Genomic DNA, 9,252 nt, shown 5'->3' with positions numbered 1-9,252 from the left:
CCGTGATGAGAAGCTGTGGAGGTGAGCTGGAGTACTGTCGATACCAGTAGAGGTTCTCTGTAGAGACAGAGTAGTTGCAGGAGAGAGTGACCCTGTCTCCTTCCAAAGCCAGAATTCTATCATGAAATGGTGTAACTGAATCCTCAGAGAGCCCTAGATAGACACATGGACTTTTTCAAACACAATAGTTCATGGAAATACCTTATGGATAATATTAGGATATATGTTCTTCCATTTCATATTTACCAGTATGAAATGTAGATATCATCAGCCAGATTAAATGGAGTAACATCATGACTGAAGTGTATTGAATCACCAAGTGAAAATAACTCAGCACCTCTTCAGTTCCAACATGAAGTCTTTGACATTCAGTTCTCTAACTCCTCCCCTTGTCTTGGTCTGTGTAGTGTTGTGGTGGTGGAGATTTAGAAATTAATGTCGTGATGGACCCTTCACCTCTTTGTTCTCTTTTCTAAAAAAATAAATAAAAAAATAAATAAGGTGATTCTTACATTTTAAGAAATGATAAATGTGTTGATCTAAACAGGACGACATAGAATAAGATAAGTCATTATAATTATTAAATGGTTTCTGAACATGACCCAAAGTCAATAAGTCTCACCAACCATGACAGAGACAAAAACTGTGGAAAGAAAGGTCCTCCTTGTCGGGTGCCCCTATTTAAATAGACAATGGCCATCAGTAATATTTTCCTAAGATATAACAAAGGGGGGACAGAATTAGCAAGACATAATCCATGTCAAGTTATGCGTGAAAGTATTTTAAACTACAATACAAAATAAAGAACCACATGACACAAAGCGGAGAATGTAAAATTTCTTTATCACACAACTTGGATTGAAATATTCTGCTTATACAATGATCAATTGGCAAGATATTAGAAGAAAAACATTTCATTTTTTGTAATGAATGTTTTGAACTCAGCAGTAAAATATTATGAACAAAAAGTTAGCCGTTAAGCTAAAATGTTGAATGTTAATTGGGCTCAATACTAAATCAACATGTTGTGCAGCAACTTCTTGTCCTGCGTGTGAATATATAACAATATTTAACCTTGAGCTGAACTATGTGTGCTTTAACAGGTTTTGACGCAAACCTTCCATCAACCAGAAACAAGGATCCTCCATGGCCATGCTATGATTAGAGATACTAAATATCTCACCTTGTTTCTAATGAGCTGATATTAAATCTCTACTTGATTGTTCTGCTGTTAAAGGACAGAAGCAGCTGAAGTGTGTAAATGTTCTGTCAGACACTGTCAGGTTTGTGTACAGTGACTCTGGGTTTCCTGTCACTGTGGGCCTCACAGCACAGTAGTACACAGCAGAGTCTGTCACTGCAGCAGAGGACATCTCCACTTCCATTTGAGTCTCATTCACTTTAACAGACAGTCTGGAGTTTGTATCTGCTCTGTTCATTATTGAACCTGATTTAGCGGAGGATATTAGAAACTGTGGTGGTTCTCCTGCGTCCTGGCGATACCAATATAAGTATTCTGCTGAGGAGTATTTACAGGAGAGAGTAACTTTGGCACCTTCTAGACCATGTACTCTGTCTTGGAGGGACTGGATGGTTTGCTGATAACTGGAACCTGCAGATGGGAAGAAATTATTAAAAAGTCAATAATCATGTCATATATTGAATCTATCTCATTATTATTTTCTGTTAAAAAAGGGATTCATAGTTTAACAAATACTGAGCTGCCAAAGTGTTTCTTACCAGTAAAGCCAGTGAATAAAACAAGTGGTAGGAGGAACTGCATGGCTGATGTCAGACGTCAAACAGAAACTGTGGCACAGCAACAATCACCTAGTTAAAGATGTGCTGGTTTCAGAGATCTGATCTGTTTCCCTGTCTGTCAAACTCCACTTCCTGCTGAAGAGGAAACAATGACTGGATCAACTGTGACAGCTTATTACAATCCACTCTCCAGATAGGTTTAGCAAGAATATTCAAATAAAACAATCAATTAATCATGGTTTAAGGATAATCTAATCTTTAAGGAATGTTGATAGAATAGAGTTATTATTATTAAATATTTTATATTACCTTCAGGTTGTCTTTCTTCTCCTGTCATCATGTAGTTTATCTTTTGTGGTTGGGTTTATATGTGAGACAGTATGGGATTTATTGTTGTGTTTCTTCTAAAACTAGAATACTACACATGAATATTGTGATGCCTGCTAAATCATCCAGGTGTAGAATCCCAGAAAAGTTGAATCAGTTCATCTGGACACAAGGTTTCATGGGAGAAACGTGTCATCATTCATCTAGGAGACTGTCAGTCTCTTTGTCTCAGAGGCTGACGAAGTCACTTTGATGACGTCATGGCTGAAGAAACCAACCGGCTGATGTCCAAAGTGGATGCAGTTGCATATCCACACTAAATCACACGTTTTTTCACTATCAGATGAAACAGCAGATCTGCTGACTTACTCTCCTCCCTCTCCTCCCCCAACATCTCCCCCATCATGCTGAAAATGTTCACCCTCCAGTGTTATCAGCCACTCTTCTTTTTCTTTTTTCTTTTGTTTTGGGGGTGGGGGGGTACATTATGAATGGGGGCATTTGCTGGGCCAAGTGTAAAATCAACCTGTTGAACATGTGCTGACCCAATGTGTACTTAAAATACCTGATGCTCACTCTCAGCAGAGCCATGAGGTTTGTCTGCACTGTGTACTTCAGATTCACATTCAGACAACTTTATTTCTCCCAGAAGGACAATTCAGTTCCACAATCTACCCAGACCATACACAAGCTCACACACAAGCAGCAAGCAGCAGTATGTCAGAGACAAGAGACAGAACAGTACATGGGCAAGAGATGCACACTGGCGCCATCGTGTGGCCATCCAAGCAGACTCACACGAGGACCAGGCGAAAGATAAAAATGCACAGTCAAGTCAATTTGGTTTGTATAGCCCAATATCACAAATTACAAATTAAAAGAAGAAATAAATGAAGAAACAAACAAACAAATAAATAAATAGAGCATCCTAAGATACATTGCACGTTACATTCCAGCACAACATTCAGTGAACGTACAGGCCCACAAGCCATGTGAAGAACAGACAAGGTAGAAACCAACTATTGTGGTTTAAAACCAAATAAAGCCTTCATTTAAAATGACTACTCTCGGGGCGTCCGGGTAGCGTAGCGGACTATTCCGTTGCTTAGCAACACGGGGATCGCCGGATCGAGTCCCCGTGTTACCTCCGGCTTGCTCCCTACAGACACAATTGGCCGTATCTGCGAGTGGGAAGCCGGATGTGGGTATTGTAATATTTGCTAGTAATATTTGATTTGCTAATGTCCCTTACGGCTTTCCGTAGCGCCACAACAAAGTCACGTGATGTACGTAACAACGTCAGTGGGAATCCGGTCGGTGAATAAACACCCAGCACGAGAGAAGTCGTCCTTGCTTCATTAATGTTATAAGTTAACATAGCCAGAGGGCACAGATCATTACATGGTGTCAGAGTAGCGGAGTTTAAATACCCAATATGGATTCGTACGGCGTTCCAGCTCCACGGATGGACTGGGAATCGGCGAACTTACCTGAAGCATGGAGACGATTTCGACAAACAACGGAGCTAATGTTCACGGGCCCCCTGCGCGGGAAGAACGAAGAGGAGAAATGCAGCTACCTCCTGCTCTGGATAGGGGAAAAAGGGCGAGATGTGCACAACACTTGGACACTCAGCGGAGAACAAGCCAAGAAGCTAGAAACGTACTACGATAAGTACACTGAGTACATCACCCCCAAAGCAAACCCGATTTATGCCAGATATAAATTTCATGAAAAGATGCAGGGAGAGAGTGAATCCTTCGAACGATTTGTAACTGAGCTAAAGCTCCTAGTCAAAGACTGTGGCTACCCAAATGCCGACGAGATGGTCAGGGACCGCATCGTGTTTGCCACCAACTCACCCAGAGTGAGAGAAAAGCTACTTAGCCAGGGAGCTGAGCTAACGCTAGAAAAAGCCATAGATGTAGCCCGCTCACACGAGCTAGCAAAGCAACAGCTAACGTTTATGGGCCAGGGCAGCACACATGAAACGGTGCACGCAATAGGCAGAAAGACTTACAAACCGAACGCACCCAAAGCAGCTAACGCTAACTTCAGACAAAGGGACGTTAGCACCGCCGCCAGGGCGTGTAGCTATTGTGGAGGGCTACACGGCGCTAAAGCCACTTGCCCAGCTAAGGGTAAACAATGCATTAAATGCAAGAAGCTCAATCATTTTGCTAAAGTATGCAAGTCTAGCTCCCAGGGACAGACAAAGTACTACCGCGGCACAGTACATGCCGTCGGAGAGAACCCAGAAGAGTACACCACTGACAGAGAGCAGGAAGAACTGTACTTCGACAACATTACAGTGGAGAGCACCGCTGTGGGAGAACAGACAGAGCTGTACATAGACTGCATCTCAATAGAGAACAACGGAAAAAGCAACGAGCAGGCTTACGTAGAGGTTGGAATTGGCACACCTCCACAGAAGGTAAAGTTTAAACTAGACACTGGGGCACAGGCCAATACTATTCCCACCAACCTGTTCCAGGCGCTGTTCAAAAATGTGACACTGAAACCAGCAATACACAGACTCACTGAATATGGAGGAGGCGCGCTGAGCGTGAAAGGCACATGCAAACTCAAATGTAAGTACAGAGACAATGCAATGATGCTGGACTTTTACGTCATTGACACAAACGCCCCACCAGTCATGGCAATGAAAACATGCCGTGACCTAAACTTGGTAAAAATAGTGATGGCTGTGAGCGAGGAAAACAATGTCACATCACAGAGCATAATGGATGAGTATGCAGATGTTTTCCAAGGAATAGGAGAGTTCCCAGGCGAGTGCACCTTCCGCGTCACACCAGATGCAACGCCGGTCGTCTGCCCGCCACGCAGAATCCCCATCGCCCTACGCAGCAAACTGAGGGACGAGCTTGACAGCATGGAGAAAGGCGGCATAATCTGTAAGGTAACAGAACCCACAGAATGGGTGAACGCACTCGTCATTGTTGAGAAGCCAAAGACAGGCAAACTTAGAGTGTGTTTAGACCCCAGAGCTCTTAACAAAGTGATACAACGACCTCACTACCCCCTCCCCACGCTGGAGGACGCCACCACAAAGCTTGCTGGAGCTGAGTACTTTAGCGTGTTAGACGCGCGGTCAGGCTATTGGGCCATCAAACTGAGCACTGAATCCTCAATGTTGACGACATTTAACACAGTGTTTGGCAGGTATCGTTTCCTCAGACTGCCATTCGGAATCGTGTCCGCTCAAGACGAGTTCCAGAGACGCGTGGATGAAACATATGAAGGATTGGACGGTGTGACGGCCATAGTGGACGATATACTAGTGTTCGGCAAGACTAAAGAGGAACATGACCAGCGTCTCAGAGCGATGCTGAAGCGCACAAGGGAGCGAGGGGTGAGGCTCAACCCCGACAAGTGTCACATATGCGTGTCCGAGGTAAGCTACTTCGGCCACACGCTCTCACACGAAGGCATCAAACCAGACCCACACAAGGTGAAGGCGGTCAAGGACATGCAACCCCCACAGAACAAAGCAGAGCTGGAGACAGTCCTCGGCATGATCAACTACCTCGCCAGATTTGCTCCACACCTCTCACAGATAAACTCACCCCTCAGACAGCTTCTGAAACAGGACAGTGAGTTTGTGTGGGATGCAGTCCACGACAAGGCGTTCCAAGAGATGAAGAATCTCATTACACAGCACCCAGGTCCAGTACTCTCATATTTCGACCCGCAGAAAGAGCTGCGACTCCAAGTGGATGCATCCAAAAGTGGCCTTGGGGCTGTCATGCTCCAAGATGGCAAACCAATTGCCTATGCGTCCAAGTCACTCAACAGCACTGAAGAAAACTACGCACAGATAGAGAAGGAGCTCTACGCTGTGGTCTTCGGCTGCAAGAGGTTCCACGAGTACATGTATGGACGAAAAGTGATTGTGGAGTCAGACCACAAGCCTCTGGAGGCAATACTAAAAAAGCCACTGGCAGCAGCACCACCCCGGCTGCAACGGATGATCCTGGCGCTCCAAAAATACGACATCCAAATCATCCACCGCCCCGGTAAGGACATACCGGTGGCCGACACACTGTCACGCAAGTCAATAGAACACCACGACAGTGACCTACAGGAAGGGATGGAGGCCCAAGTGCACACAGTCCTCAGCAACATCCCTGTGAGCGACACAAGACTCACAGAAATCAAGCAGGAAACAGCGCAAGATCCACAGCTCACCGCACTCAGACGAGCCACACTCACTGGCTGGCCAGACACAAAGAAAAAGTGCCCGCCCAGCATCCAGGAATACTGGAACCACAGAGCAGAAATCTCAGAAATGGACGGTATCCTGTTCAAAGGTGAGAGAATCATTGTCCCCCAAAAGCTTCGCAAGGACATGATACAGCGCATCCATGCCAGCCACCTTGGCGTGGAAAAAAGCAAATGCCGAGCAAGAGACTTACTGTTCTGGCCTGGCATGGGGAAACAGATCGAGGATGCGGTAGCAGACTGCAGCATATGCCAAGAACGGCGCAGCGCAAATGCAAAGGAACCAATGAGGTCACACGCCATACCCGAGCGGCCGTGGCAAGTGATAGGCACAGACCTATTCACATGGAACTCACAGGACTTCATAGTCACTGTGGACTACTACTCCAGATTCTTCGAGCTAGAAAGACTTTACAGCTGCACCTCATCTGCCGTCATCATGAAGCTGAAAGCAGCAATGGCTCGACACGGAATCCCCGAGACTATCATCAGCGACAACGGTCCGTGCTACAGCTCTGGTGAGTTCCGCAACTTCTCACAGACATGGGGTTTCTCACACACCACCACAAGCCCCCACTACCCACAGAGCAACGGCCTCTCCGAGAAGACTGTCCAGACGGCCAAACGCATCCTGGACAAAGCCAAAGCTGAGAACAAAGACCCCTACATGAGCTTACTGGAGTATCGCAACACACCGGTGGACAACCTGAAATCACCGGCACAGCTACTGATGAGTCGGAGGCTGCGGTCCATTCTCCCATCAACAGCAAAACACCTGCAGCCACAGATCGCCAGTCAGGAGGATGTTCACAAAAGGAGAGAGGTATGTCAACAGCGCCAGCAGGCATACTACAACCGAACAGCCAAACCTCTGCCCCACCTGCCCGCAGGCACACCAATCCGCTTCCGGCAGGAGGATGGATCCTGGAGACCTGCAACTGTGGAAAGACCAGCGAACACAGACAGGAGCTACCACATCCAAACCAAAGAAGGTCAGATCTACCGACGCAACCGTCAACACCTGCGACAAAGCAGAGTGAACACTCACACTACACACACACACACTTCACAGCAGACTGTTACCAGCGCTAACAACAACACACAAGCCCATCAGCAAGAGCATGCTGAACCTCCAGACACGAACAATCAGCGACAACCAGACACACAGCCTGGTTACACCACGAGGTCAGGTCGCACGGTCAAACCAAGACAAATCCTTGACTTATGAATGTAAAAAAAAAAAAAAAAAAAAGATGAAATGTTATTACGGTGTCACATTTAGACAGGGAAGGAAATGTTTTACACTACTTTGTTGCAGTCCAGTTATATAAGAGTTCCATTTTCATATTCTTTCTTATTAAGATTGTATTCGTTTATAAACGTGCTCAACGTGGTCTGTATCTCTGCAGAGAAAGCAGCACTTTTCAGAAAAAGGGAGATGTAATATTTGCTAGTAATATTTGATTTGCTAATGTCCCTTACGGCTTTCCGTAGCGCCACAACAAAGTCACGTGATGTACGTAACAACGTCAGTGGGAATCCGGTCGGTGAATAAACACCCAGCACGAGAGAAGTCGTCCTTGCTTCATTAATGTTATAAGTTAACATAGCCAGAGGGCACAGATCATTACAGGTATGTGTCCTGGTCGCTGCACTAGCGCCTCCTCTGGTCGATCGGGGCGCCTGGTCGGGGGGGGGGGGATTAGCGTGATCCTCCCACGCACTAACTCCCCCTGGTGGAACTCCTCACTGTCAAGTGAACAGAAGTGATGACTCTCATCACAGTGGTGAACGATTTATAGTGACGACCAGGGAACACCATGTTTTGTATGCGTGTTCAAAAGTAAGACAGGGAGCTAAAATAATGAGTCTTGAAAGAATAGCTGTTAAATAAGCAGGACTAAACACCACCACTCACCTGTCACCATACACACTGCTACTTGTCCCATGGATTAGTCAAGCAGTCTCGCTTCCATCAAGGAACCACCAAGCTCTGACTTCCATCAAGTTATTTTTCTTCTAACACTAGAATACAATGCAGAATTTGTTAAACGAATCTACAGAAGACATTCATACTTTTCTTTATCAACACAGTTTAACGTTTCAATGCAGAATAAAATGTTTTTGAATGTTGTATTGACACATTGGACAAATCAGCAGTTGTAGGAAGCTGGCTTGTCAAACTGTCCAAGGTGTTTTTCTTCAGCAAGGAACCAAAGTCTTTAAAATGTGAATACTGCCCTCTAGTGGATCTGGATTATCATTGCGCTGTCTCTGGATTCTTGATAGACTCTCTAAAGGTTTTTGTAGTACGTTTTGCAGTTTCCTGTCACTGTGGGCCTCAGAGCACAGTAGTACACAGCAGAGTCAGACAGCTGCAGACTCTGGATCTTCAGAGGAACTGATCTTGAGCTGGAATCCAGGCTGGAATCCAATCTCTCCTTGAACCCGTCCGCTGTGTTCCCTGATCCAAACCTAGAGCGGCTCAGAATGAATGTGGGCTTGTCGTCTGCAGCCTGTCTGTACCAGTAAAGATATGTATTTGAGCCACTGGTGTTATAGTGACAGTCCAGTGTTACTGTCTCTCCCTCACTAACAGTCACATCTCCTTTGGGTTGGAGCACGTTGTCTTTTTGAGCTCTGCATTCTGTGGGACAACAACAGACGGTGTCAGTGTGAGGAAAAGAATCAACAAGACAAAGTTTAGATTAATAACAAGCAAACCAAGAGTTGTGTCCTACCAAAGCACATAGCAGCCAACAGCAGTGAGATGAGCAGGAAGCTCATAGCTCTTCTGTTCAGTAACTATGAGCTCCAGTGACCAGAGAGGACTTCCTGTGTCTCACTGTAGAACCTGGTTTTAGCTCCAACACTAAGTGGTAGATTTGAAGGAGGGGCTTGTTCAGAGTGACAGGGCTGATG

At 45.6% G+C, this 9,252-nt stretch overlaps 1 gene segment (V, D, J or C); it reads right to left on the bottom strand.

The window, feature by feature from the left end:
- Positions 1 to 1,558: 1,558 nt before the first annotated feature.
- On the bottom strand, positions 1,559 to 9,090 carry LOC130124526 (T cell receptor alpha variable 18-like; the record flags this gene model as incomplete). The annotated part of the segment is given in 3 exon segments: positions 1,559 to 1,612; positions 8,658 to 8,977; positions 9,072 to 9,090. Coding segments are annotated over 3 exon segments (393 nt in total), but the record flags the coding sequence as incomplete, so codon positions are not given.
- Positions 9,091 to 9,252: the final 162 nt, after the last annotated feature.

The sequence above is a fragment of the Lampris incognitus genome, chromosome 14 (assembly GCF_029633865.1).
Source record: "Lampris incognitus isolate fLamInc1 chromosome 14, fLamInc1.hap2, whole genome shotgun sequence".
Lineage (NCBI taxonomy): Eukaryota > Metazoa > Chordata > Actinopteri > Lampriformes > Lampridae > Lampris > Lampris incognitus.
This window is presented reverse-complemented; position numbering and strand designations above follow the sequence as displayed.